The 27861-nt window shown below is 50.9% G+C and overlaps 1 protein-coding gene across 2 annotated transcripts in view; it reads right to left on the bottom strand.

Annotated features, from left to right (window-relative positions):
* The window catches only part of LOC100218634 (hydrocephalus-inducing protein homolog), a 70968-nt gene that overhangs the window by 26660 nt on the left and 16447 nt on the right, over window positions 1-27861 (bottom strand). For both annotated transcript variants that reach the window (XM_072934337.1, XM_030282322.4), the window contains exons 10-30: window positions 27169-27287; window positions 25777-26000; window positions 23798-23865; window positions 21689-21921; window positions 20782-20882; window positions 19420-19555; window positions 18811-18975; window positions 17768-17920; window positions 15756-15994; window positions 14342-14594; window positions 13646-13789; window positions 11923-12063; window positions 11116-11432; window positions 9407-9572; window positions 8815-8913; window positions 7910-8119; window positions 6275-6403; window positions 3622-3799; window positions 2928-3103; window positions 1478-1611; window positions 392-528 (exon numbers count right to left, since the gene is read on the bottom strand). In XM_072934337.1, the coding sequence (XP_072790438.1) occupies window positions 392-528; window positions 1478-1611; window positions 2928-3103; window positions 3622-3799; window positions 6275-6403; window positions 7910-8119; window positions 8815-8913; window positions 9407-9572; window positions 11116-11432; window positions 11923-12063; window positions 13646-13789; window positions 14342-14594; window positions 15756-15994; window positions 17768-17920; window positions 18811-18975; window positions 19420-19555; window positions 20782-20882; window positions 21689-21921; window positions 23798-23865; window positions 25777-26000; window positions 27169-27287 (3522 nt within the window). The remainder of the gene's footprint in view (window positions 1-391; window positions 529-1477; window positions 1612-2927; window positions 3104-3621; window positions 3800-6274; window positions 6404-7909; window positions 8120-8814; window positions 8914-9406; window positions 9573-11115; window positions 11433-11922; window positions 12064-13645; window positions 13790-14341; window positions 14595-15755; window positions 15995-17767; window positions 17921-18810; window positions 18976-19419; window positions 19556-20781; window positions 20883-21688; window positions 21922-23797; window positions 23866-25776; window positions 26001-27168; window positions 27288-27861) is intronic.

The raw sequence follows: 27861 nt of genomic DNA, 5'->3' as shown, positions 1-27861 counted from the left end.
TTCCTCAATAAAGGCTGAATACAGGAGCTGCAACAGTGTGAACTCCAAACAAAGCACTTCCAAAACACAGCAGACCCCACTGGTTGACAAAACTAGCCCATAGAGTGCCCAAAAAAACTTGCTGCTCGTGGGAGCCAAGGGCAGAAGATGCTGAGAGGTGACCAGGGTGATGAGCCCATCTGGCCCCTGCACAGAAGCATTAGGGCAGTCACAGGCAGACCAGGTCCCTGGGCATGGCTGGCCAGGAGAGTTCTGCCTCTAAAGCTCCCAGCAGGGCCACTGAGTAGAAGAAGCTCAGAAACCTCCCCAGGTTCAAGCTTAAGTCATGGCTTAAGCTGATCTGTCTGAGACACCTCCTTCAAGCCCTCAGAAGTGTCTCTAGCACGCTTACCTGTGTCCAGCAGGACAGATACATCGACCTGGAAGGACACTGGGATCTGCCCTGGGTTGGTGATCTCCAGAGTGCTTCTCTCAGTGTAACCCTTATGGACAGGGCCCATGTCCAGGACATACTCAGGCAGCTCAACTCTGCAAGGAGGAGTAAGGACAGTCCTTAAACCACAGTCTGGCTACACATCCAAGTGGATGGAGGATACAATAACAGTGGCTATTTCTTCATTCACTGCTGTAAAAACTCAGCTCAAGCCCATGAAACCCATGGCCTGACCACCTGGCAATGACTTTGGGAAGTCAGGAGGAGTGCAGGTCCTAGGTTTTATCAACTTCTAATGGTACCTGAAAATAAAATTAGTTTAAAATGGACACTGGCCACAGCTGCTCTGCCATAAAAAGACAGTGTGAGTACACTGGGTCTCCACTGGTCTCAATGAAACTGCCTAGCCTGGTATATAGCCTGAGCCTGACATTGCTTTGGGGCCTAGGAACAAGATTTGCCTGCACAGGAAATCTTCATTGCTCTGCAACCAGATCATATGATCTGTTCTGCAGAGCATCTTCTTCCTGAATTGAAGCCTCCTGTGCTTGTACTGCATCATGATGGTGCAAAGAGATGGACCAAGTTACCTGGATAAGCCCTGCCACCCCACCAGGGTTCAAGCCATCTGATTTTGGGTTTTAAAGGATTTACTGACATGTGCAGTTCCCTTCTCCTTTTGTTTAGTGTGCTCTGTTAGTTGGAACCAAGACATCAGCTAGGAGCTGTCTCTTTCAGAGCTAGTCAGCAGGGACAGAATTTATCCTGCCTGGAAGGGCTTGAAGGTCTGCACTGGGTCCCCCAGCTCTACGGACAGAACCCCACACCTGTGGGGAGCTGAGCAGTCCAAAGCTCAGCGTGGTGCGGGGGAAGGGAGGACACTCCGCTGTTCCCATGTAGCGTGTCACAGCCACCAGGACCAGACCCTTTCTAAAGTCCAGGCTATTCCCACCTCTGCAGACACAAGGAGCTCTCAGGAGAAGGGGACATGGCTGGGTGTTCCCCATGGGGCACCTTGGGATGGGGATGGGAGTCCTTACTCACTTGACAAGACTCTGGCACAGCTCCTTGTCAGGGAACCTGCTGTTCGGGGGATAGCACGTGAGCTTTTGCTGCAGCTCCAGATCAGCCTTCTCTATCAGCGTCCTAATCGTGTCTGTCTGTAGCTGAGAGCTTGGCTGAGGAAAGGGAAGACAGTGGCTGATTAGCAAAGGTCCTTCCTAAGGCCCAGCTTGCACCTGAGAAAGGATCCCTCCCTGCTCTTGTTGAGAGGGGGTGTGGGGGTCCTCCTGTCTGGCTGCCCAGTGTCTGTGACACCTCCTGCTCTCCTAGCCAGGACCTCATCTCCAGGGACGCAACTCCAGCATCTCTGCCTACCCAGACACTGTTAGGAAACTGATCTGGCCAGGCAGATGTAGGATGTCGGATGGGAAGTTATGAGGCAGAAATGCCTTGGGAGGAAACAACTGTGTAAGTTAGGGAGAGAGAATGAACCTTTTTCCCATAGTTCCTTGTTTCAGATGCAAATACTGTTCTGTCCATCAAGTTGTAGTTCCATCCCCTGTTCCAGAAAGTTCAATGTTCTGTGTTCATTCATTGGTCCCTATTACTTGTCATTCATCCCTTGTTCCTCCATTGGTTGTTTTCCGATCACCCCATCCGTGCTCCTCCCATTGCCCTTTCTCTGGTTGGTTCCTTTCCACAGTTACCCCGCCTACCCTGTCCCAGTTATATACCCTGGACCCTCCTTCACTCGGGGCTTGCTGCCTCTGAGCCACTTCAACCTGCCACGCTGCTCCCTGATCTCTACCTCGCTTCGCCTGGACTCTCCAATAAACAGAGTTGGACCCTCAAGCAGCAAGCCTCTCTCACTTTTACTGGTCTGCCATTATTACCACATCTAGCCCTCAGAGCGTCTGGTGGTTTGTGGGAGCTATCTGCACCGAGCACAGAGCTCGCTCTCGGGAAGGCGGCCACCCCATCGACACTTGCCCGGTGGCTGCAGGCAGATAGAGCAGCCAGGAACCTTCCAGAGCTCCAGATACTTGCCTGCCCACAGCTAGTACCAAAAGCTTGGACAAAAACTGTTTTGAAAAGGAGCCAGAATGAAGCTGGTGCCTCTTGGAAATGAGCAGCACCAGCACAGCCCCAGGGCACAATCAGGCAGCCGCTGTTCAGGTCTGTAAATCTAGCAGGGCTTGGGTTGGGACCAAAAAACTCCCCAGAAATGACCTGCATTTCCTTCAGAGCACCATCTGAACTCCATCCATTGAACACAGCTTTCAGGATCTCTCCCTGGGGTAGCCAGGAAGCTGGTGCAGCCCCAGAAGAGACCATGAGCAGAGTGGCAGCCCTAAGGGCAATGCTGAGGTGACAAATGGTTGTAAGTGAGCAGGGAGGTCCCAGGTGAAGCGGGGAGCTGCTGTGGGCTGCAAGGGGCTCAGGTGACACGGGGAGGGTGGCATGTGCCAAACAAGGCTGCAGCTGTTCTTACTACAGTGCCAGAGCCAAGCAAACGGGGCTTCCGGTCCCGAGGCTTTGGATTCAGAGTCTTCAAGGTCTGAGTTGTCAGGGTCTGAGACTTCCTCCGAACAGCTGATTTACTCCTCTGACCGTATTGATGTAGGGGTTTTACAAGCTGTTTCAGTGGCTTCTCAGGTTTTATATTTCCTGAGGGAAGAAAACATCCACAAAGAGAAGTGTGAGCAAAGTGCCAGTCCCATTTCAGCTGGGAAGTCCCTGCCTCCCAACACTGGTTTCTTCCAAAAAGAAATCCCTGAAGCAATCTATGGGAAGTGGATGCTGCTGCTGCTCTCTGAATCCTCATGTTTGCTCCCACCCATCTCCTGCCCCACCGAGGAGCACCTCATCCCCTGCAACGTCACAGAATTCCAACCCTGCCAGAAGCCCTGCCAGCTTCTCTTACAGCTTTCCCAAGCCCTTCAGTCTAGCCATCATCCTTCAGGACCCTGCCAGATGTGCTGGCAAGCTCTGCAGGTTGGTTCCCAGGACAAAGCCCACATGGGATCCTCTGCTCAAGACTCATGAAGTAACCAGGGGGCTTGACTTAGTCTGGGAGTCCTGCAGCCCTCCAGGCTCCGTAGAGGTGAGCATGAACTGCCCTATGGGCATATGGTAGGGAACAAAACCAGAGGAGCCCTTCCTGGGGGCAGACAGGCAGTGCCCACCTATGATGTTCCAGGGCAGGTTCATGCTGATCATGGGACAGGAGGCTTCTCCTTTCAGGAGGATATTTTCCGGGTCCAGGTCACCCACTTTAAGCTGGTAAGTCCTGCTGAAGGCTCCTGGTAATCCTGGCACATAGGAGAATTTCAGCACTTGCTTCTCACCAGGTGCAAGGAAGCCCTGCAGGGACAGGAGAAGAGGGAGGGAATGCATCAGAGTTATGGGGATGGCTCAGGGGACAGACAGGCTGAGGAGACAGGTTCTGATCTAGAAGAAGCCATCAGACCACATCACCTTTGTGATAAACACATTACAGTGTTGGCTTTCACAACTGTTAGAATAAATACTATGTGTTTTATAATGTTGACTTTTGTAAAAGAAGTCTTGCTAAGGTTTAGAGTTCTTTTAATGCGAATGTTGTGTTGTGATATAAATATTGGTGAAGAGTTGTTGTAATAATAACATTTAACCAAGGAAGGAATGGAAACCTGTTGAATGTGTTGAAAGGTAACAAATGACTGGGACCAGGACATCTGCACATGCTCCAAAAAGGCAGGACAGAGAGGGAACTATTTTAAAATATTTCAATATGTACAAGCATTTGTAGATATGGATTAGGCTGATGCAATACCCAGGGTATATAAGGGGTGTTGCTGTGTTGCCTGGGTGCCTCTGGCTGTGGCTAAGCACCCAAGCCAAGCACCCAGCGCTGTTATTCTCCTTTGTTGACTTTGTCCCCTGCTGTCTCTTACTAAATTTTCTTTAAATTTTAACTAAGGAGTGGCCTTAGTTTCTCACGTCTTCTACCTTCCTTGTGCCCAAAAAGTCGAGCCTCTGACCCTAGGGTGCCGTGTGTCCTCCCCAGGGCTCATAAGGCTGCAGCCCCAGCACAGCCTGATGTGAGCACAGCTCTGCTGCTAATGGGGTTTGCCCTCTGCCAGCAAGAGCCCACCTCATCAAAAAAGGCTCTTCTGCTGCCACTGGGGCCAGCAGCTCCTCTCCCCCCTTGTAGGAGACAGGCATGAAGAAATGGGAAAGCAATCGGCTTCCTCTTCCCACTGCAAGGAGGGACAAAGGCAGGAGTGCTGCTTCGGCTCAAAGACATCCAGGCAGGACGGAGAAGCTTGGACAGCAGTGGGATGCTGTTAATTTTTCTCCCCGCTCTTCCAGCCCTGCTGCTCCCTGGCCCAAAAAGCCGCTGCACAGCAACAAAGCTGGAGGAGGCAGGGACCAGCAAGCCTACTAAAGGGATATGTGATCACACAGGCAGGGTAAGGTGACCCTCAGAAACACTCCAGTGCCAGCACAACCTGAGATCTCAGCCGTTGGGGTCCCCAGAGTGACTGTGAGCAACCAATTACATTTTTAATTATGCCACAACATATGTTATAAATACACGTTCTGATGTGGGGTGAAACATTACTATAGGGGCTGTAGATGTGCTTAGAGCCTTAACACATTCCACGTGTAAAGGAGATTGCTGGGAGACAATGCAGGCAGGCTGTGTCTGGGGGGCTGCAAGAGACCTCCCCCTTGGAGGCAGACAGACCCCAAAGCCCAGGAAATTTTTGCCTGTCTGACCAATCTTCTAACAATTTTGCCCGTCTGACCGTCTTCCTAAAAGGGCTGAGTTATGGGAGGAATCTTAGCATATAAAAGCAGTTAACACTGCCAGGTTTTCCCTGCCATTTTTTGTATTTTTGTTGGGCTGAGAGCACCTGGAGGGTCCGGCTCCCTGCAGAGCCACTTCTTCCCCGTCTGTCTACGCTGCTGTCGCCGCTTCCCCGCTCGCCACGGCAACCTAATGCTCCGCTGCCTCCCCGAGGGAGCAGCCACCGTGCCCCGACCGCGACAAGTGACAAGCCGCAGCTGCTGAGCCCGGCCCGGCCGCAGCCCCGGGACAGCCGCCCCTGCTGCCGCTGGGGATGGAGCCTGGAATGGCCATAGCCCCGGGACAGCCGTCCCCGCTGCCGCTGGGGATGGAGCCTGGAATGGCCATAGCCCCGGGACAGCCGCCCCTGCTGCCGCTGGGGATGGAGCCTGGAATGGCCACAGCCCCGGGACAGCCGCCCCCGCTGCCGCTGCGGATGGAGCCCCTGCACCGCACGCTCGGTGCTGCTGGCAGCACACTCTCTCCATCTGCCGAGCAGGACCCAACAGAGCGGCCCCGCATTCTAGCGGTAGCGCTCTGTCCCTGTCCTCTGTTGCTCTCTCCGTTTCTCATTTTCTCCCCCTGCTCTTTTTTCTATCCCCTTCTGGTCGTGACCATACCCTTTCTTTATCAATAATCAGTTTTCAGATATAACACTTGCTGCGTTTGTGCCTTATTTTCATCTGAGAAATCTACCAAAAAGATTTCTCCTGTCCTTCCCTTACAGCGGGACAGTGACCAACACTTGTGCCTCCCGCCAGTGTGACAGCAGAACCACCCATCAGCCAAGGCCTGGGGGAGTCTATCAGGAGAGCTTTTGTTTGACCTCCTCTGCCCCCAGCAGAAATTGCTTACAAGCTCTGTCTCTCTCATGGCTGGGTTTGGGGTTTTCCCCTCTGACTTTTCTCCCCCTTCCCCCCCACCCCCACCACCCTCTTTTTTCCTTTTAACACTCTCCTGGGCCACCTGGCACAGGGCTGGGGTCAGTCACTTGTGCTACTTACAGTGGTGGGATTGACCAGAAACACACCAGGCAGATGCTGGGCTGCAGTGCTGGGTTTTAGCATCCAGATGAACTCAATCTTGCCAGTGTTCACCAGGGTGACCGTGCTGTGACCAATTTCATTAAATATCTGGAGAGAAGGCACAGGAGCGGGAAGTTACAGACCCAGGCCTGCTGCTGGGAATCTCCTTCCTCTCTCCTGGGCAGACACATCATGGGAGCAGGGACCAGGGAGGAGATAAGGGCACTTGGGAACCTGGGCAACCCCCAGGCACAGGGCACCTGCACAGGACCAGGGAGCTCTGGCAGCACACAGCGGTGTGGTAACAACCATGTGAGGGCCAGCAATAAATGAACCGGGGGACACAGGCCCTCTGCACTCTGAGGGGTCACCAACAGCCAGGAGAAACAGAGACAGCACTGAGGCATTGCAGGAGAAAAGGCACCTGCATGCAAGTATTGGCAAGCAACATACATGCAACAAGGGAGTCACACAGGGCAACACAGACAGGGCCAGCAGCTGGAAATATCTGTGGGCTTTCAACTGAAAAAGAGTGAAGTGGGGATTATTCTGGGACAGTCTCCCCAAATACAGTGACTGGAAGCCCAACTTCTTCCCTTGACTGTTGTGTGGATTAAGCAAGAGCTTTAGACAAGAGCATCTCCGTGGAGGTCAGGCTTTAAGAGTGGATCAGCAGAAGGATGTCTCGGGGACATGCCCCTCAGAGCACCCCCTGGGACCCTGCCTTCCTCAGGAGGCAGTCTTAGGTACCCTGAAAAAGAGGCACTCCCAACATTTTGGAGAGGGTTGGAGATGGCCATTTTAAACCAGCTTGGATGCCAGATGTGTCCCTCAAAGCTTGTACTTCCAGGCCCCAGGGCCAACAAAGAGGCTGGGAAGGGAAGGGAGCCCTGGACCGAGGTGGGCAGGAACCTGCTGGCTGTGATCCCAAGGCAAGGAGCTGTGCCAGGGTGTTGCAGTTCCTGTGTATTAGTTTATTGTCAAATTATTTGCTCTGTTGCACCTCCATGTTCTCCCCAAGTTGGTTCATTCCTCATTTTTACCCTGCCTCAATGTTGTCCTTCATGCCATTCCCCACCCCTTGTTCCAGCTCTTTTCCCTGCCTGTCAAGGCAACCAAGCCCCTTATTCCCAAACCTGTGCCACTTCTTAGTTTGGGCCAATCCCCAGCTGCAACACCCCTTTGGAATTCCCCTAAACTTGGATGCCCCATTGGCCCATGTGACTTTAGCCTTCCTCCCCCTGCCCTATCCCAAAGAAATGATGTATTCCCTTTATTCCTCCCCTGAAGACTCCCCACTGGACAACTGCTAGCAACCTCCCTGTAAGTTGCAGCAGTATAAAAACCCATGCAGCAGGGAGGGCTCTTTTGCATTGCTCCTTTCACTTGAAATAAAATCTTCCCTGTGGAGTCTTAAGACAGAGAGCCTCCTCCTTTCTCCTTCGCCTGGTCCCTGTTGTGGCTTGTATCTGGCACTGCAGAGCAAGTGGCTCTAAAGCTTCTGTCTCTGGCAAATCCTCACACCAAGGCGGTTCCCCATGCCTGGCAGTGCCGGAGTTTCAAGAGCTAGCCTGGCCTCTGGTGGGCTGCATCACCAGGGGACATGTGTGGTACCTGAGAGCCACAGTTGATCTCCCGGAGGCTCAGGGAGTAGCTGACACGTGAGGCCTCCCCAGTCACCATCACCTCGTAGGTGGGGCCTCCCTCCACGTGGCACAACGCCGTGACATTGGAGATGGCGTTGAGGTGGCCAAAGAAGGTGAAGGAGACCTGCTGGCTCCCTCCTGGCTGCAGCACACCTGAAACTGGCACAATACTGAAAGCCTGGAGGACAAGAGAGATTGAGGTGTTGAGCATGGAAATGGGTGCAGAAGAGCATCTTGGACCAAAGTGCAGCTGTAGCTGCTGCACAAACATGGCCACAATCACCCTAATCTCATCCTGCATCTGTGCCACTGACTAATGGAGGGACCATGGGGAAAATCTTCTCCCATGCTCAGGGATCAATGCATGAATTAATACATTACATTAAAGGGAACTGGGATGTCTCCTGGTAGCAGAAATTCTCTCTGATGCACAACTTATTCTCTCTAATGCCTTTAAAAATCATTTCTTACTGCTTTTAGAAAAAGGGAAGACTCAGAGTGAGAGGTCTTGGAGCTCAGGGAAGGACTCCGGCCCAGCTAATCTGACTTCTGAGGTTTTTCCCCTCTCTTTGATTTAAATGCTGCTTTCTCAAGGTGCCTCAGCAAAAGGTCCCGCAAAAATTTCCTATGGACCACCTGATGAGTTCCAAGGGGAGCAATGCCCTCTATAGGTGCTGCACAGCGTCCTTGGGCAGCCCTACAACATGTCCTGCACGGCCCCGCCAACACCCAGTTGGTTCAGCAGCACTTTGTATGGGCCTGGAGGGACGTGAGGCCCCTCTGTGGGCAGTGCTGGGGGCCACCAGTGGGACTGGGAGCTACAGCCCTGCTTGCCACGCTGGCAATGGGCAAGTGAGACAGATTCCCTCTTACCTCCTCCGCTTCAAGGGGAGTGTGCGGTACGTCCCTGGAGCACCTGAATCCCGTCAACCCTAGTGGGGTGTAATACCCTGCACGAGTTTGTGGTGGCACCTGAAAAACAAGCCATTTTCTATGCTAGGAGGAAGAGACAGACACTTTGCAAAGTCTCGGTTTGTAAGACAGCTTCAGGGCCACCAGTGCAATAGCAGCTCTTGGGTGAGAGCAGACACCTGGAAACAGGTAGTCTGGCTGGGCTGGGAAAAGGGTACATGGAGCTCAGGACTCATCACAGCTTGCTCTGGGAAGGAAGCTGGAGGTCTTACCATGATGATGCAGATAAAAGCCTTATCTCACATTGTGAAGAAAACAAAGCAAAAAAATCGCACACTCAACACAGGCCTGTAGGATCTGAGCGTGCTTCTCCAAGAAAAACTCTCCTATTTCTCTCTCTCACACACCCCACGTCCAGCCACCGGCCCTGCTGCCTGGCCAACTTTCAGAGCACAGGACAACAGGGCAGCAAAAAGAGAGGTCAGCACGAGCATGACTGGTTGGTGGCAGGCTGGGGAGGCAGCACAAGCACTAGGTGTACAAGAAAATCTACCTCTGCTCCTACAGACTGGGCAAGATCCCGCGATTCTTTCAGGGCTATGTCTGCCTCCTCCACATTTCTAATCTTGAAGCGTCTCATTTGAGATGCCAAGGAATCCATATGGGTTCTCTTCTCCTTTGGTGGCTGAGGTTTGAATTTAGGTAGGTAAAGCTCAGATCTGGAAAACAACATAACTATGAACAGGGACCTGCAGTGGGAAGGAGGGAGGGACACCTGCACAAGCAGCTCCTGCTCAGGATGCAGCCCCTGACCAGGGTGCTGGCACGCTGAACTGGGAAATGGTTTGATCCAGCCCTTCCCAGTCCAGGCTGGATTAGGCCTCTATAGGCAGCCCAGGGATGACACTGAGGTAGCAGTGGTACAGCAGCTGCAATTGCTTACATTGAGGAACTAGAGAGGATAGGGATTAACATCTTGTGGGGATGCAAAAAGCACAGTGGGAGAGGAAAAGACAGGGAAGGAAAGCAAAAAGGTGAGATCTGAGGCACTGAGGGGCAGACCTGGCCACAGACGAGCCAGCACAGCCCCCCCACAGTGCCCACAACCAGAACCTCTGCGGCTCCACCAGGTATTTATCAGGAACGTTTCCCTGACAGTGTTGGGGGGGGTTGGTTGACATTTTCCAACACTCCCAGGTGACTCAGGTCACATTCCCCATTTTAAATTGAAGCAGGTGCCTAGGGTAACTCTGCTTGTGTTTCTGATGCCACGTGAGGGACACAGTCAAGCCGTGCCTGCCTGTCACCCTGATGAGCTGCAAGTGCTCCCCACACAGTCAAACACGACCTGGATTCTCCATTCCCAGACAGGCATTCAGGTCCTGTAATGACCTGCTCCCCAAAGAATCACTGCCTTTAGCTTTGTAGCTTGTTACCTAAGGCTGGGTTTCGTTTCTGGATGAGGGGCTCTTTCATCATAACCCCCAAGAGATCCCCTAATCATTTATTCCACTGTCTTTAGTTGAATGAATGGTTTGAGGCAACTTCTCAGGACCAGACAACGACATTTTTCACCCTAAAGTAGAAACTCTCTGGAAGGCAGGGATAGGAAATGATGTGATGAACAAGTCCTGATGTCAAGCAGAACAGAACCCATAATGTACATGTTGCAGGGTGGAAAAGTCAAAATAAGTAACAAGTGTCCACAAAAAAAGGGAGTGAAGAATCCAAGGTGTCCACTGAAAGCTGACCCCTGGGAGGGAAATCATCCTGGCAGTAAAGGAGTTGTCCCAGCAAAGAAGGAAAGGGAAGGTAACAAGATATTCAGCATCAGCCCAGGCACCAGGTAGCTTTTCTCTGGTGTTGGGACTTTCTGGGCATCCTGCAGCACAATGCAAGGGAGGGAGGCAAGGAGCAGAGAGCAGTTCCTGCAGAGAGGACCCATCCCAAAGCAGAGGGGCCAAAAGGGCCTCCAGCAGCACTGTGGGAGCTGGCACTAGGAGCCTTTCATCAAGGTGGACATTGCCTCAGGCCACAGAGGTCTGAGAAAGCAGCTTTCACCCCAGCTTTCCTTCCCAGGGGAAATCACTGTGGGGGCTACGCAGCACCAAACTCCTGGAAAACCTATTCCCTGAGCATCCAGCCTGACCATGGCTGGTCAGTGTTATTTGCCAGATCCTAGGCCAACAGCTTTGTTCTTTGCCAAGTACAAACAGGACACCAGCAAGAAGAGCTTCAGGGAGAGGACAAAGGTGCACATACCTCAACTTGTTCACCTGGTTGTCTGAATGGAATGACCAGTGGTACTTGACAGGAAGTGGGCTGCAGTTGGTGATCTCCAGAGAACGCACTTCTTCAGTGCCAGCCATGATGCAGCCAAACTCCAGGGTGCTGGGCTGGATTTGGAGATTTGGGAAGTGGACTTCTCCCCGAAGGGTGATATGCTCCACAAAAGGATAGCCCCTGACCATGCCTATCTTCAGAACCTTCTCTTTTTTCCAGCTCTTAAAATCCAGTTCATAAGCTGGGTCAAATGCGATGTAGAGATGACAGGTCTCCCCTACATCCACTGTCACGGGCTGCAAGGACACGAACAGTAATTAATCACCTGTGGGATGACGTCCCAAGGTCTGACAGCACAAAACCGTAAATGTTCAAAGTGACCCCAGCTTAGGCTTCTCAGTTCATGGTTCATTTCTTTACAGCAGGGCTCTGTAGGCACCACAGTCTAGTCCAGGATTCCCTCAGGCCATTTCTGTGCTCAGCCCCAATACAAGGGGGTGGCTGCTGCAGAGCTGGCATGCTTTCCACGAGACACCTTTACTGCATGGCTTGCCCAGACCCAGTTGCCTGCTCCCTTCTCCCTGTGCCTTAAAGCCAGGATGGATCTTCTCAATTCAGGTAAAATTTTGATTCCTTCAGCAGCTCCGCTGATGCAGCTCAGGCCAGCTCACTGCTGGTGCTGCAGAATGAACTTCTCGACTCAAGGAGCTCCCTTGAAAGGCACCAGAAAGGCACCACCACATCCCTCCTCTTCAGACCCCACTGCAGGAGTCCAGGGCTGCTCACCTGGTCATCTGGGAGGGGCAGCTGGTCCTCATCACAGACCAAGAATGGCTGCTCCACATCCAGCATAAGGTCCAGTGGCAGCAGGCAGGTGTTTTTTAAAGCCAAAGGTTGGTACTGCCGAGTCAGGACATCACTGGGTTTCTATGGAAACAGGAGACAAGGAAAAACAGCCTCAACCAGCCACAGACCTCCTCCTGCTTCTGCTGCATCTCACATTTTTCAGCCCCAGAAACGCATACATTTCTATTTACCCTTTCTATTTGTTTCTACTCTTCCAGGAGGTTTTTCTTTAAAGATGCTTCTCATCTTTAGAAACCACAGCATCCTCTGGGGGACAGGGAAACACTCCCACGTACAGATGAGGGAATATGTCCCTGAGAGGAGGTGGCTGCTTCAACAAAATCTAAAGCAGAAAGTGACTCCAGACCATTTGTCTCCAGTTTCGTCCTTCTATTGGGCAGAACAGCACTAGATGGTCTTCACTCACATACAGTCATTTCTCACAACCTTATTGGCTCTAGCAGCCTCATAAAAGCCTAGGCTCTTTTTTCCTGTCTATGCATTGTGCTGGGCTTCTTGCATGGTTTAGAGAAACCAGAGACTTTGGGAAACTACTTCTGGATGTGCTGACATCAAACAGGTGCTGTGCCATAGCATGCAATAAATCAGTTTGTGTGTGTGGCATGGAGCAGAACCCAGGCAGAATCAGGTAGAGCTAAAAAGCTTCTAATTACATCTGAACTGCCTGTTCCATGGGGGATTCTGTACTTCAGTGGAAGCCTGGGAACCAGAGGAGAGGCCCAAAACTGCAGAAACCAAAGGATGAAACGTCGTCTCTTTTTCAGACAACTTGCAGGAGAGGGAAAGATGATGCTGGAGTTGGAATCCAGAGACTAAAGGGCACCTGCTGTGCTTCAGTGTTATCATCACTGCAGCTGCAGGATGTCTGGGGGTGTGGGTCTCAGATGCAGTCAAAGAGAGAAGCGGAGAGTTTCTAGCCAGGCAGAAGCCTGGGAAAGAGCTGGGGAAGAATGTAAATAATTCTTTATCTCTCTTGTTGTTCACATTGTTTATAGTTAAGTTCTATCACTGTGCATCAGGCACTCTGCACCAATGGTGTGGGTTGTTTCCACTTCAGGACCAATGGAATTGGTCCTCACAGAGCCCTGTATAAAAGAGCAGTGCATTTTGAATAAATGGGAGTTTTACTCTCAGCAGCCTTCTGAGTCAGTCTTCTCATTCCCGTCCTGCCTCAACAGGGACATGGGGGTCCTCTGAAGCAGGTGAGGCTTAGGGAAATGCACAGAGCTGTACCATATGGTTGTACCATAAAGCATCCATGCCAACAGCAGAGAAGGCAAAGAGACACAGGAGATGATGGGTTTTTCCTTGTCAGCCTGAGGAATTCACAGGCATCTCCATTTTTCCCAGCTTCCTTACAGCATCGGTGTACAGACATCATCGTGCCTTGGAGGATCCTCAAAAGCCTCCCTTTACAGTGAGCAAAGAAACTGGCCTTTCTCTGGAAGTGGCCACGATCCCCCTTGGCAGTGCAGCTGTAACTGCAATTTTACTTTGGGGAAGTTAATAACCAGTCTCACCTCTAAAAGCATTGTAACTTACTTTATAGAGTGCCTCAGGAAAGGTAAAGAGGAGCTTTAACACAAGCACACAGCCCCCTCATCCATGCTGTTAAATGCCAGGATGCAATCCCGAGACTTACCTTCTCCACATGGAAAGAGAATTGTCTGGCTGATATTTCTATGGAGGGATCAATATATTTGCAGGTAAGGACTGTTTCTATTATCTTCTCTTTCCTGCCGGCTATCCCTCTGACAGCTTCACACATCACATAATCCTGCACCTCCTGCATGAAAGAGTTACTTGTCACCAGTGGGTGGTGGCAGGGCACCCTGCAAATGCCCTGCACTGGCTCAGCGCCCACCATGGGCCTCATTCCTGCCACAGAGTTATGGTCATTGCCCCCTTTTCTTCCTGTGATGCAGCTTGTTTATTCTGTGTTCAATTGTCTGCAACACTGCACCCCAATAACCACTTGGCACTTGTTTAATTCACTTTCTTTTTGGGCTCCTAATCTAAGTGTAACTTATTTGTCTGCCCTTCTTTGCTGACTAAGCGTGCAACGCTGTTTGCCCCAAAAGAGCAATATTTCCTTCCACCCCTACTTTGGGATCAGCACTGCGTTTTGGTAGCTGTAGAATCACAATAAAGCCTTAGCTGGTCTGGGGGTGGCCAGCAGGGAAAGCAACTGGTGCTGCCACAGAAACGTGTGGTCTTAAACCAGTTTTAAGTGAAGGCCCCTGCTCAATTCCCCAGGCTAACGTCGCGGGACTGTGGAGCAAGCCCAGGGGAGGGGATCTGATGGTTCCCCAGGCTCAGCCCGTGGCGGGGACCTCACCTGTGCGACGCAGGAGAAGCCTCGCAGCACCATGTCCACAGACTCGCCTGGCTGCAGTTTCATCAACGGTGGCTCCAGCGCAAACATGGGGGCGGCACGTTTGGGGCTCTGGGAATCATCTTTGGGGCTACTGAGGGCTGAGATGCCCTGGCCCCCCTCCGCAGGTGGGCTGTAGCATCCCACGCTCCAGAAGAGCTGATGGAAATGGTGGCCCCTGTTTGTCACTTTGAACCGATGAATACAGGGAACGTGGCTAGAATAGAAGGTAGGATGGAAAATAGCATGGGAGTAGATATTTCCCTGGTCATCAGATTGCTCCCAGTGAGCAACCTGAGGTGTTAATAGCTTGGAGAAGGTCTTCATTTCCAGCTCTCAATGTGGACCAGAAATAGTGTCTGATAAGCTGCCCTTCTGATGTCATTATTGCAAAGGGAAATATGTTTATAATGGTAATGCAGCATTTTCCAGGCGAGGCTAACAGGGCATGGTGTTTTCCTCCAAAATGTTTGTTCTGGGGTGATTCATACGGTTGCTGTATTTTGTATTAATCTGTGCCCAAAACTGTAACGGAATCTTTGAGATCCTGCACTTGGGGACTTTGTGTGTGGGGGTATGATTGCAGGCATTCCTAAAAGCTGGCTCAGAGGCAGTTTCTGGATGATCCCAGCAAGCTGATAAAAACTGTCTGCCTGCTCCAGGAGAGGAAACCAGGGAAGCAGAGCCTCTCTCGTTGGTAGCAGCCTTGGTTTTGCACTGGCAGCCATTTGTAGAAACTTCATTTTGCAATTAGAAACTGTTTGGAAGTGAACTTTGCAAACTCTGCTGGCATTAAAGAATTGAGCGAGGTTCTGGGCAGAGCAGGGCAGCAGCAGAGCCCATGAACAGCGTGAGGAAGTGGCGGTGCAGACCCCACACAAACCAGAGAGTTTCCATCTGCCTCTGGGACTGCTCTGTGGGCTCCTGCCTTCCTGGTGGGAATTGTCACCCTCCTGTCTCTTTGTTCCCGGGGCCCCTGCATGCCATTTTGGTGTGATGACATCTTCCCTTGGTCCCTCAGCCACACAGAGGGACCACCTCATCCGGGCACCATTTCAGGAACCTTTTGTGAGCCTGCCATCATCACATGATCATTATTCACTGTCCTGCTGACATTTATATCCTCACTTGATCAAGTAATAATCAAGACACTAGAACTAAAGACAATTCAATGGCAATTTAGCAACTTGCTTCTCTGACAGCGGCTTTTGAGGATGACTAACAACTCTCAACTGGCCATCACATGTTTCTAAAGGAATCTCTCTGCCTTCAGGGAAGGAGTCAGGGCTTTGGACACTGAAGACCTTGCCTGAAGGACTACAGCAAAACAGCTCCTTGTTGAGACAGGAGGAGAGGTGGGAGTGGAGAGATCTCCTACCTGAATTGGTATCCCAGGTTGAGCTCTGGGGCAAATGGTTTGTCTATGACAATTGTGGTGCCAGTGCCCAAAGCCACCAGCCCACAGGCAGTCCAAAGGCTGTCCCCAATGAACAGCTGGATAACGCTAGCAAAGAGTCCAGTGTCATCCAGGGTTGCTGTGACAGTCACAGGCACCTCACCCCAAGCGGGGATCACTCCTTCTCTGGGTTCAACGGCGTAACAATGGGGTTTGCGAGGCTGTAAGACAAGCATAATATGCATTTAAGATGGGAACCATACACTCTGATGTCCTGTGGAAAAAAAGACTAAAGAAGGGATGATAAAAATCATAAAGGCTTAAAATCCCTAAAATAGAGTATTGGGCAACAGCAGAGCTCATACAACCTGTCTTTTCCCCTCCTTTAACAGACACACCTAATTAACCCAGTTTTGCCCAACCCAGGGGACACTTATCCTCAGGAGAGTGTTCCTTCCCCAGTCTTTCTCTGGAGTGTGTGCCAAGGAAAGCTGCTTTCTCTCTCCTGGCTTCTCACAAAGGCTCAAGGCCAGAGGAAGCGAGGACTGCTCAAATCCCACTCCAGAAACCACACAGCTGGAGGATACTGCTGAGAGCCTGAAGAATATCTCTGCAAAACCAGTTGTGCAAATCCCCAGCACCAAACTATTCTTTCCCAAGGGGCTATCAGTGCTTCTCAACATCCCCTAAATGACTCAAGCCCTCACTTCCCACCAATCATCAGCTGTAGAGAGGTGCCCCAGTGTCCTCTGCTTTGGAAAAGTCACCTCCAAATAGTAAGAGCAGAGCAGGAAAGCAGGAAGCAGAAAGAAAACTGGACAACACGTGCTCTGTGGGCATGGCTCACTCTTGCCTAAAACTCTTATCATCTGGTTTTTTCATGGATTTCGCAGATTGGGTGAAAGAGCTGGAAGCTGCCCAAAGAAGGGAGGAAAGGCCTTGCACCAGCACAGCTGTGCAGACACAGCTCCCTGCTACCAGCATGTGAAACCCATCCTTTACACACCACGACCACCCAGCCAAGGTGCATTGCTCCCTGCAGAGGCTGAAAGCAGAATTCTGTTGTGGAGTTAGAGAAAGCTGTCCTGGAAAAATCCCTCACTTTGAGGTTACATTTATCCCCCAAACAGCGGGAATAGCAGCAAGAAGAAAATTCATGCCCCTCCTCCTTGGCCCAGGAGGCTGTGGCTAGACTCTCCCACATGGCCTAATGCTTTACCCACAGCCACAAACAAGTCCTTAGTATCAGGTTTTAACCAACCCCACAAGTCCAGCACACCCAGCATGAAGAAAAACAAACCTCAAGCCCCTCATGGATCTCCCCATCCAGCAAACATCCCACCCAGCCCCAGGCCCCTCCTGGCTGCACCAGCCCTGCTCCCCCTGCCAGGGGAGCGGCCCCAGCTCCTTCTGCCCTGTGCAGCCTCCAATATTAAACTGCCTTTCTCTGCAGCTGGTGCCCAAAGATGCTCTTCAATGGCACAGAGATCACAGGCTGCGGGGGTGCACAGCCCCCACACGTCTTTCTGTGGACAGCCCAGCTGGCCTGACCCACAGGAGGTGTGAAAATTGCCTCCCCACGAGCAGTCTGAGGACAGACCCCGCACCCTGCTCTCTACTATGAACAGCAGTTTGGCACAAAGCAAATGCAGATAGAACAGGGAAACCATAGGGAAATCCACGTTCTCTGGGGAGCAAAGGACCACAGGTTTCTCTTGATATCAGAGCTAAAGACAAAAGATAAAATTAAGGGAAAACTTGTCAACACAATCCAGACTAAATTCTGCTCCAATATCTCTGCAACTGATTTCACTGAGGGGTGCCCCAGCTAACACCACTCCAGAGCCAGGTTCCTCTTGCCTCGCTCAGATGGAATATTGGAGTATCTTGCCTCCTCTCACACAGGGCAATATGGAAATCTTGCATATAAAAACCAAGTCACGGCACCTACTGACCAGTCAATTTCCCTGGAAAACAGCCCTACAGATACTTACAATCTCTATCCTGAAGTCTCTAGGGATGAAATCTTTGTTGAAGAGGGTAAAACTTCGAGAAGTAGGCTGTAGTGCTGGGATCCTGCCAAACTCTATCAGCCTTGGACTTGGGTAGATTTTTGCCAGCTGTCCAGAGCTCCGTAATTCTGCTGGCTATTCCAGGAAGCAGACAAGAAAGATTAATTAAAAAAAAAAAAAAAAAAAAAACCCAAAAAACCCAAAACAAACCACAACAGGGAAACCTAAAAAAGCTTAACCAGCTCAACTCCACTCAAGTTATTTCTTTAGGGACAGCTACCACTCTTCACCTGAAATGCTGGGCTTTTGGGGGAAAAAAAAATACATATTCACCTCCAAATTTAAAAGGATTAAGGTAAGAGAACCTTTTAAACTACAAATTATTGGTCCACAGGCAAAATCTTTGCAAGAAATCTCAAGTTAAGACCAGGCTGACAGTTAAACAACTGGTTATTCTGGTGGGGAGAAACCCTCCTCTTTAAGGTAAGCAGCCTGATAGTTGAAAGCAACTGTTTTGTCAAACTTCAGGCTCCCTGGCACAGCCTGCACTGCCTGTCCTTCCTGCTGATTTACATGCAGTGCCACAATGGCCCAGGTTCAGATGTTTGGTGCCGTCCAGGGAATTTGGCATCATCATTTTCTTATGTTTTAATATAAGTTTAAATCCTTGCAACCACTCTTCAAATGCCAGCTTTCCTTTCTTTTACAGAAAGCTCAAGGTTCCCAGAAGTCTTCTGACACCCTCTTTTGTGCTCAGAGAGATGACATTTAAAAACAGATGTTTCCAAAGTTAATAGCATTTTAAAGAACAATTAAGTAAAATAGTCCTTGATTCCAACTTAGATGAACTACCTTCTGTGTCAGACACTGAGATTACCACCTCTAAGGCGTGAGCTGTTTGTACCACCGATCCCTCCTGTCCTTCTCCTCAGCAGCCGGTGCCTGTTTTCCCCAGGAGAATCCCTGCACCCTTGCACCCTGCCAGGAGCAGTTGCACAAAGGCACACATCTCTCCTTGCACTCACCAGTGGGTTTCTCTCATCCCCAAACACGCCGATAAAAACGTCGGTGTCATGCTTGCCCAGTCTTTGGACTTCAATTGTAACTGGAATCTCTGCAATGCTGTGAGGCTGGACAATCCCACAGGGTTTGTGGCTGGAGTAGAACACAGGAGAGTCCTCCTTGCGTTCCTGGAATGGACAGAATCAAATACAGCTTCAGAGGGACATCCAAAGAAATTTTAGACTCCTTAACATCCAGCGCAACAGCAACTTACACACATTTTTAAAAATCCCCAGGACAAAGGTAAAAGGCACAAACAAGATGCAAGAATTGTAGGCTTAGCACTCTCAGGGGTCCTGCAAGGAGGCTGCCAGCATGGGCACTGGTGTTTATGGATGCAGCAGCTTTTCACAACCCTCTAAGATCTCCCACAAGAAAACACCCTGAAGACTGGAACATAAACTCTATCCTCAGGAAGTTAAACTACATCCTTAAGTTTACATTTTGGTAGGATCCTGTTCTCAGCAGATTTTTAAGACTGAACAGAAAGCAGCAAGGTCTTATCCAAACCCTTTTTACCCTAATATCGCCTCAATAATAATTGAGAGGAGGAGGTGGATGTGATGCCAAACCTGGGGAATAAGCCCGTAGCAGCCAGGAAGGTCGGTGTTATTTGCAATGAGGAACTTCCTCTGGTATGGCACCTTCAGCTGACACTCATCGTACAGCAGGATTTGGGGGTACACATACAGCTCAGGAATGCAACACCTGGGCAAAGAGATGACCCCAGGGGAATCAGAGATACTGAGAGAATGGAGAATGTTTACCCCCAAAGATTGTGAAACGGAGCATAACACATTTGTCACTGTCAAACAGACATTTAAAAGCCTTACAGTGATAAATTGCCTTCAAAGTCTTCCCACTCAAACACCTCTTGTCAAGGAGGGGCAAACCCTGAGAGGCAGCAGCCAGAGGCTGCCAAGTGCCCCAGGCAGAGCACTTTGTCCCACAGCTGCCTCAGCCCCTCCTTTACCCAAGGGGGCTTGCAAGGACTCCTGTAACAGTCCCAGTGATCCATGAGCTCTGGGGGAGCCTTCCCAACAAGGATCAGTGCTCACTAGGGCTCAAGGAACACACAACTCTAGTGTCTCAGTAAAAATGATTCTCTTCTCTCCCACGGTGCTGTTGCCCTGCCTGAGAACTCAGCTGTTTGCCCCAGCCTTGGAGGGCACGAGACACCCCCTGCCCTGCAGAGTGGGTGATCACCCCTCCCAGCTCCTACAGCTCCCTCGGGCCCTCACTCCACAGGTCCATGCACTGACTGTCCCCAGTTGCACTTGCTTGACAAAATGGCAGCCCAGGCACTGACTGGCTCTGCCTGGGACAGGGAACAGCACCAGGGAACTGCATCCCTCGTGTCATTAAACTGACAGCCACAGCAGCATAGCAGGATGGAATTCTGCTGCAGCAAGAACGACTTTTGGGTTAAGTCTGAGAACATTAAAGCTCAAAATGGGAAGCACAGGAAGGAGGAAAACTAGAGCTGACCTGCCACATCAAGGGCTGTTTTCCCCTCATAAGACCTTGCCCTCACCACTCTTGCTGTGAGCCACTTCCCCCTGCCACGTGCCCTCATTGACAGAACCAGACCCTGACTCTCAGCAGGCTGCTTGGTGTGTCCCAAACCAGTGCAGGGTGGTCACAACCCAGCATAACTCCACTTCTTGCAGGAAGAAGGAGAGGAGGCCTCAGGAAATTTGTTCTACCTCAAGCACCAAAAACCAGGCCAATAAATTATATAATTCCTGGTCCCTTTAGAAAAGGGCCCAGGACTGTGCTGGGCTGTGAGCAGGGGTGCTTTTCAGTACAGGCTGCTTTCCTCATGTCCAGTTGGGCACAACATGAGGTCATTAGACAGCACTTCTCCTTGGGAGCTGCAGCCAGCAAACCCTGTGCAAGGCAGCGGCTGGGGGAGGCCAGGGAAGGGCTGGTACCTGGCTGTGATGACCAGTGATGCCACTCCCTTGCCAACACCCTCCAGGTCCACCAGCATTTTCCGGTGGTAATTCATCATCGTGTTGGAACACAGGGTCACCTGGTGGAAGAGAAGAGCAGCAAATTCTTCCTTACAAAAGCTCATTACCCACGTGTGATATCCTCCAGCTCTTGTTTCATGGTAAGGAAAGGGCAGATTTTGCTTTAATTCTTCTGCTGGTTCATGTGCAGAGCACAGTGTCAGAGTGGCAAAAGCCTTCTGGCAAGACCAGATTTGATAAACACACCTCGCTATCAGGGCATAGGTCAGCCAAATTAAAACATTAGACTAAAGCTCTATGCACCACTGTATTCAAATTAAGGGGCCAATTTTTCATCTGACTGCAATGACATAAATGCAGAGGAAATGAACAGAATGAGTTCAGCTTTACAGCAGGAAGCTGAGGGCAAAGTGGGGCCCAGCAGGTGCTTGGCAGTTCACGGCTGCAGTTTTTTGTCTCCACTGGAGTTCCCCGCAGCGAACACAAATCATTCTCCTCCCCAGGAGAGGGGAAATGAGACCAAGAAAAAAAGCAAACTGCTTTTTACAATGACATCCCTCTAACAGCCACCTTCTGTCCTCCTCTGCCCACTTGCAGTCAAAGAAATTTCTCTCAAAAACACAAGAATGGCTTCAGTACTTGACCATATGGTATGTGATCTCAGCCTGTGATTTTGGAAACAACACGGTGCTCCTTGAGGAACATCCCAAGGAAGCCAGCTAGCAGAGGCCTCTCACCAGTGCAGATCTCTCACTCACACAGGGCTCCAAGTGCTCAAAGCTGGCACCAGAGCTAAAGCCCTCCCACACTCCAGGGAAGCTTCAGCCCTGGTGCTGAAGAGTCTGTGGCTGGGCTCTTCCCATACCTCGATATCCTGGTGTCCCTGGGGGAGGATGGTCCCTTGGCTGGGATTCATTGTAAACTCCCTTGGCTCCACATAAAAACGAATTCCCTCCCTCCAGGACGGGTCACTGTCGCTGCGTATCTGATCAAAGACATTCACAGCAGGCTGCGTGCCATCGTCCGACATGCGGAGCTTGAACGTCACGGGCACCGGGGAGGTGTTAGTCAGGCGACAGCTCTGGGTGCAGGGAAAGCCTAGGAAAGGACACAAATATCCATTTAGGCACCAATTATGGCATGACTCCTGGTGTGAATATCCTGGTAGGATGAAAGTGTCACTGGAGTTTAGCTCTTTATTGTCTGAACTACAGCTCACCGAGAAGCTGCAGGAGGAATTGATCATCACTTAGTTCCCTTTGACACTGATTCCAGACTGCAGCCTTGAAAATGCCCACTCCTAGCCCTGCTGAATACTGCAAGCTTCTCTCTTTGTGATGGGGAGGAGCTCCCTCACCTGCCCCAAACCAGCGTCAGTTATTACTCAGTGGTGAGTGTGCACCCAGACCGAGCATTTACTCTGAGAATTCAAGCTGTAAAATTCCCTGTTAAGGCTGACAACACTCCCACCCTTTTCAAGGTACATAAACAGTGAATCATCATTGAGAACATGCAACAGCAAAAGAAAGTGAGGATGCAGTCAGGAACTAGAACGTGATGCAAAGCACCCTAATGCAGTTTCCCTCTGCAGGATCCTTAAGGCAGCTCTTGGTTTGGGCCAAACAGACTGAGCACTTGACAGCTCAGAGCCCACTCAGCTGGAGGCAAACCCGAGCCTTGCTTTGAGATTAGCAATTAGGAACCATGTCCCACCTCACCCAACAAACGGGGACATCACACCTGTGCTGCTCACTGTGATTGCTGCCTGCAAGGGTTTACCCCACTTTAGCTCTGACATTTGCTTTCTGTACTGGAAAGTCAGATCCAGCCAGGCATGGTGGGGATGTCCTGCAGAGCCCGGACAGCAGCCACAACCTGCTCTGCGGTGGACATCTGGCTGGGCTGGCCAGCCCTGTGGGGAGGAGGCTTCTCCCTGGGCCTGCTCATCCAGAGTCATTGGAACATAGATGGGGCGAAAAAACAACTGCAGGTACAGCCCAGAGCTTCTCTGTGCCCATCAACAGTGACCACTGCCAGCTGCAGCAGTGACTCCAGCAGGGAGGCAAGAGAGGCACAAAAAGGACAAACACAGATGTCAAAACCTCAAATGAGACTGAGGTCACCACATGCAGACAACAGTCAACAGTTAAAAAGAAGTAAAGATACAACAGTTGCCATATCTGAAGAGACTTTAGGAATGAAATTGGACTAAGCAGAATGAATCTCCTGTTTCAGAACCATATTTCTAACTGTTGACTTTCTTGTTTCATTTATTCAAAAGGCAACAAATGCCTCAGTGGTGATGCAGGGTGGAGAAGAAGCAGCTCAGGAAAGGCAATTAGTTTTTTTAAAAAGTTAATGAAAATGATTATTATGGGTTTAGGCTTCGTAGTGAAGAAAGGGGATAGGGGTTTTGTGGGGTTTTGGCTCTGGGGGTGGGCTTTTCAATCCGGGGTTTTTGGGAGTTGTGGCGTGATGCCGTGGGCGGCTGTGAGGCCGGACCTGAGGTTCGGCAGGGAGCGGAGCTTCCCCTCCTCCCGCTCGGGATCGAAGGTCGGCGGCTGCTGCTGCGGGAGGTTGTGTGCTTGGCCCCGGGACTGCCCTGGGCTGCGGCTCAGCACTGGGATCCAGCCTGCCTGCCTTCCCCGCTCCTGCCTGCTGCTGCTGGGCAGTGCCATGATCCCCACAGCTCCTCCTGCTGTGATCATAACTACACCAAAGGGGAGAAACGCTACTTGGCAGGTGGGAAACATCTGCACTTGCATTGTTGTTTCTGCTGTCCTGACTTTCTATGCCTTGGTTCTATTTGATCTCACAATGGCAAAAGGCTACCTGAGGCACCAGCAGCCCTGGAGTTCACACCATGAAGAGGCTGCTGTGGCAGAACATGAGTGAGGGATGCTTTTATGTTCAAGTGCTCCACTGTGGAACACACAGGTCCCTCATGCTGTGTCCCAGCCCAGGGAACACTCACCAAAGGAGATGTCCCCGAAGCTGAGCTCATCGAGGTCGAAGCGCAAAGTCGGTTGAGTGACATTGCCCCTGCAATGGCGAGAACAGAGGAGGAAATGGCTTGGTTAAAAGGAATTGCAAAGGTCCAGCTGTTGTGGCTTGGGGGCATAAAACCTGGTGTCAGGGCACTGTGGGGCTCAAATCAACATGTCACCATGTGCTCAGCACAGTGCCCCTGTGGACAGGAGGCAGCTAAAGCCAAGTGGCCAGAGGCCAACAGCCATTGATGGGGCTTTGGGCTCAGGGCAGGCAGGAAAAGCCCCCTGGTTGCTGGTGGTCCCGTGAAGGATCCTGAACACACACCCAGACATGGCTCTGTGCCTCAGTTTCCCCATCTGTAAAGTGATGGACATAAAGGTGCCTCCACAAACTTCTGTACGTTCCAGCCACAGGTTCCCTGCTTTGCTACTTCTGAGCTGTAACTGCTGCTCCCATGGAGGAGCTTTCTCAGGAGAGTTTGACCCACGCAATTATTAAAGACAGAGTTTTGAGACATGAAGCCAGGGGAGCCCCAAATATCCTCTGAAAAGAGCAGCAGCAGTTCTACACAGTGGACAGATGAATCCTAGAGGAAAGGAGCAGCTTGTCAGCAGTGCACCAGCTGGCACAGCCAAGAGCAATAGCTTAAACAACCAAACAAGGGTGTCCTGCACCTAGCACACCACCTCACCTGTCCTTGAACTCAGCAGACAGACTCCAAAAGTCACCAACTGAAAATCAGCACTTGAAGCTGCACAACACTCACGAGTTTATTTCATGGCTGATACCAGTCAATGCCCACTCTGCCTTTTGGTTAAAAATCAAGGACCAGTGAACTGTGCCTTCTGTTGTATTCACAGGACTGCCACTGGCTCTGCTCTACACCTCTCAACAAGAGAAACCTGCCCTTGCTCAAGGAGAAAGCTGCTTATGCAGAAACATCCCATGACCAGTTTGAGAGAGGGACAGAGGAGAATCAATTATTTGATGGTGAAAGGTTCCCTCTTGATTTCCAAAATAAAAAAGCATCACTTTTCCTCCAAAAACAAAGCTAGCATGATTGTTTCTCTACCATAGGCAGACCTACTCACCACTTTTCTCTTGCTAAGTAATAACTTCCTTGTTCTTTTTTTATCCATCTACCTTACTGGTATAATTGACTGCAGATTGCTTTAATTTCTTTACTGCCTTGACCCAGTGCCTCCCAACAGCAGCAGCCCAGCTCCAAAGCTCCAGAGCAGCCAGCATCAGCTCTCCTGCTTACCCTACATGATCCTAGCAGCACATGGCTCAGGCTAGCAGGGACAAGCCCTCATGCTGCTGTGGTGCTGAGGACTGAGCTCTGCCTCCCCTGCTATCAGCCCTTCTCCCTTTTGCTGGGCCAGAATTATCTCTTGCCATGGCAGCAGCCCATGGGATGACACCCCTGTCCTTGGGACAGTTCCTGCTGCACAGTTCCCTGTCTCCCACATCAGCCCTCTCCTGGCTGTGGAAAGGAGCTCCCAGGGCACTCTCTGCACAGGAGCTGAGAGCACGGCTCGTGCCCCACAGCATGGCTGTGAGAGGTGAGGTGAGGCTGCTGCTGCTGCTGCCCATCTGGGATGGATTATTAACAGAAGTTTTTAAAAACACTGCTGCTGGTGCAGAATCACCCAGGCTGGCCCACCTCCAAAGCCCTGGGGGCCTTGCTGGCTGTTCAGGGGGACATCCCAGAGCAGCTACTGCCCAAAGCTGATCCATCCCACTGCCTGCCATGGCCCAAGGCAGAGGGAGATCCCTGCAGGGAGGAGTCATTCCAGCTCCTGGGTACACACAGGGCAGGAGGCATCCTCACACTAAGGCAATGCCGGGATCAGAGCAGAGATTCAGACCTCAGGGAACACCTTTTTTCTCTGCTCAGCCCCAAAATGAGGTATGTGGGGGATGTCCCAGATGTGCCCACCAAGCTCCCACAGTCCTTACTTGATGGTCAGGATTGCAGGCACAGGAGATCCAGCCACACTGAACTGTAATTCTTCCTCAAACGTCCCCAGCACAGTGGGACTGAAGGAGATCTGAATAGTCTGGATTCCACCTGGTGTAATGATGCCCTCCTTAGGTGCAAACTTGAAGAAGAAGCCCACTTTTGCAGTTGAAGGGCTATAGGTGAAGGGAGCATTAATAGCTCCTTGGTTAATCAGCTTCACCTGCAGCAGCAAGAAAGCAAAATGGAAATACACATGGAATCATCCCTTCTTGTGAGTTATTTTCTAATGATGCAATTAACACACAGAAAAGGCAGAAGGTGCTTTGTGCTGCTGAATGGCAGAAGTTAAAAGATACAACAGGACAAGGTCTGCCTTTAGGTTTTCATGCAAAGCCGTGGTAACTCCACATAACTGCAGTCACCCTGGGGTTACCCCATGGACACAGAGCAGTCCACGCTGCTCAGCACCACCAAGCTCATTCAGACCTGGCCCTGAGAGCAACGTGGGGTGACTGCAGCTGCGTAGTGAATCACCACAGTGCTGCTGCTGCCCCAGCGAGCACAGCTCCAACAGTACCATCTACTCATTCACCTTTTCTCATACCATGAAAACAATACATTGGTTATGAGGCATCAGCATCTAAATGTATAGACAGCATCATCTTTTGGTAAGAAAACTCAGCCTGTCTTTGCCTTCCCCAGCCAAGCTTTTGAAAGTGTCTGGCATGATGTAGTGCCTCATTTTCTACCTCTTTCAGTTGCTCTCTCTTGACTTTTTTTTGTAAACGTGACACTATTGGGGGAAGGCAAATAGGTAGAAAATCCTTTGCTTTACTCCCAGGAACACGTGTCTCTTTGTAGAGCCAGAAATGCACCAAGGCTGAAGTATGGTGAGGGATTGGTCAGCAAGGGAAAGAATTCCCAAGCTCTTTGCAAGAGCCAGCACTGAGCCAGGAGGCTGGATGGCTTTCCTGTGGCTTCCAGGAATGAGCAGGAGACACTTGACTGGAAGCTGTTTGCAGTGGACTGGAGCCCAAACGCAGCCAGTTTGTTCCAGCTGCTTCTCAACAGCCCAGTACAAAGGTGCCTTGTGGCTGGCACTGCCACAAAAGCCTCTGAACGTGCAGCTGTCTGACCCACTGTTGCTCTCATGTGCCAAGGGGTTGTTTTGCAGGAAGCCTCCCAGCTGACCCCTAAGGAAGGCTGCCCAAAAGCAGGGACTGGGGCTTCATGAGCAACAGACACACCTTTCTGACCGCTTCAGATTTGACCAGTACATCAAATATTCCCTGCTCACAACTGCCCAGGTTGGCAGGAATTCCACGGCTCCACCAGGCTTGCTGCTGCCTCAGGAGCCATCAGGATCCATCCCAAGCCCTGCTGCTCACCTCACAGATGTGGGGGGTGTTGATAGGAATGTTCCCAAGGTTCAGTGAAGGAGAGCTGAACTCAACCAAGGGTCCTTGACCTTCCCCTCTGAGGTGCAGGGGCAGCCTGCTCTCACGGCCTGGGGAAGAGATGTTAATTTTAGTACAGTAATTCCCTCTGTTACACTGCATTTTCCAGGCTGCCTCAGTGCTAGTCCCTGACTCTGAGCTGGATGCAACCAGCTCCTGATGCTGCAGGAGAAATTATGGACCCTTCTCTTCCTTCATGAGATATCCCTTGGGGCTGACTTGCAATTTCTAACCCATTCCTTGGGCTGGTTTCCAATTTTGGCCACCAGTTTGCTGAGTTTAAAACATCTCTGATGTAGTGACAGGCCAAGGAGCAATGGGTAGAAATTGAAAGAAAGGAAAATTAGGTTAGATATTAGGAAGAAATTTTTTACTGTGGGGGTGGTGAGACACTGAAGCATATTGCCCAGGAGTGTTGTGGAGGTTCCAGCCCCAAAAGTGTTCAAAGCCAGGCTGGATGGGGCTTGGAGTTACCTGGTTTAGGGGGAGGTGTCCCTGCCCATGGCAGGGGCCTTGGGACTAGATGACCTTTAAGGTCTGTTCCATCCTTACCATACTGTCATTCTGTGGTTTCCTTCCCATGCACTTAGAGGAGCTCTGAAATCCATTCAGTGAAGGCACAAA

This window comes from Taeniopygia guttata, chromosome 11, assembly GCF_048771995.1.
Source record: "Taeniopygia guttata chromosome 11, bTaeGut7.mat, whole genome shotgun sequence".
In the NCBI taxonomy this organism is placed as follows: Eukaryota; Metazoa; Chordata; class Aves; order Passeriformes; family Estrildidae; genus Taeniopygia; species Taeniopygia guttata.
Note: the sequence above shows the minus strand (reverse complement) of the source record. Positions and strands in the feature narration are given on the sequence as shown.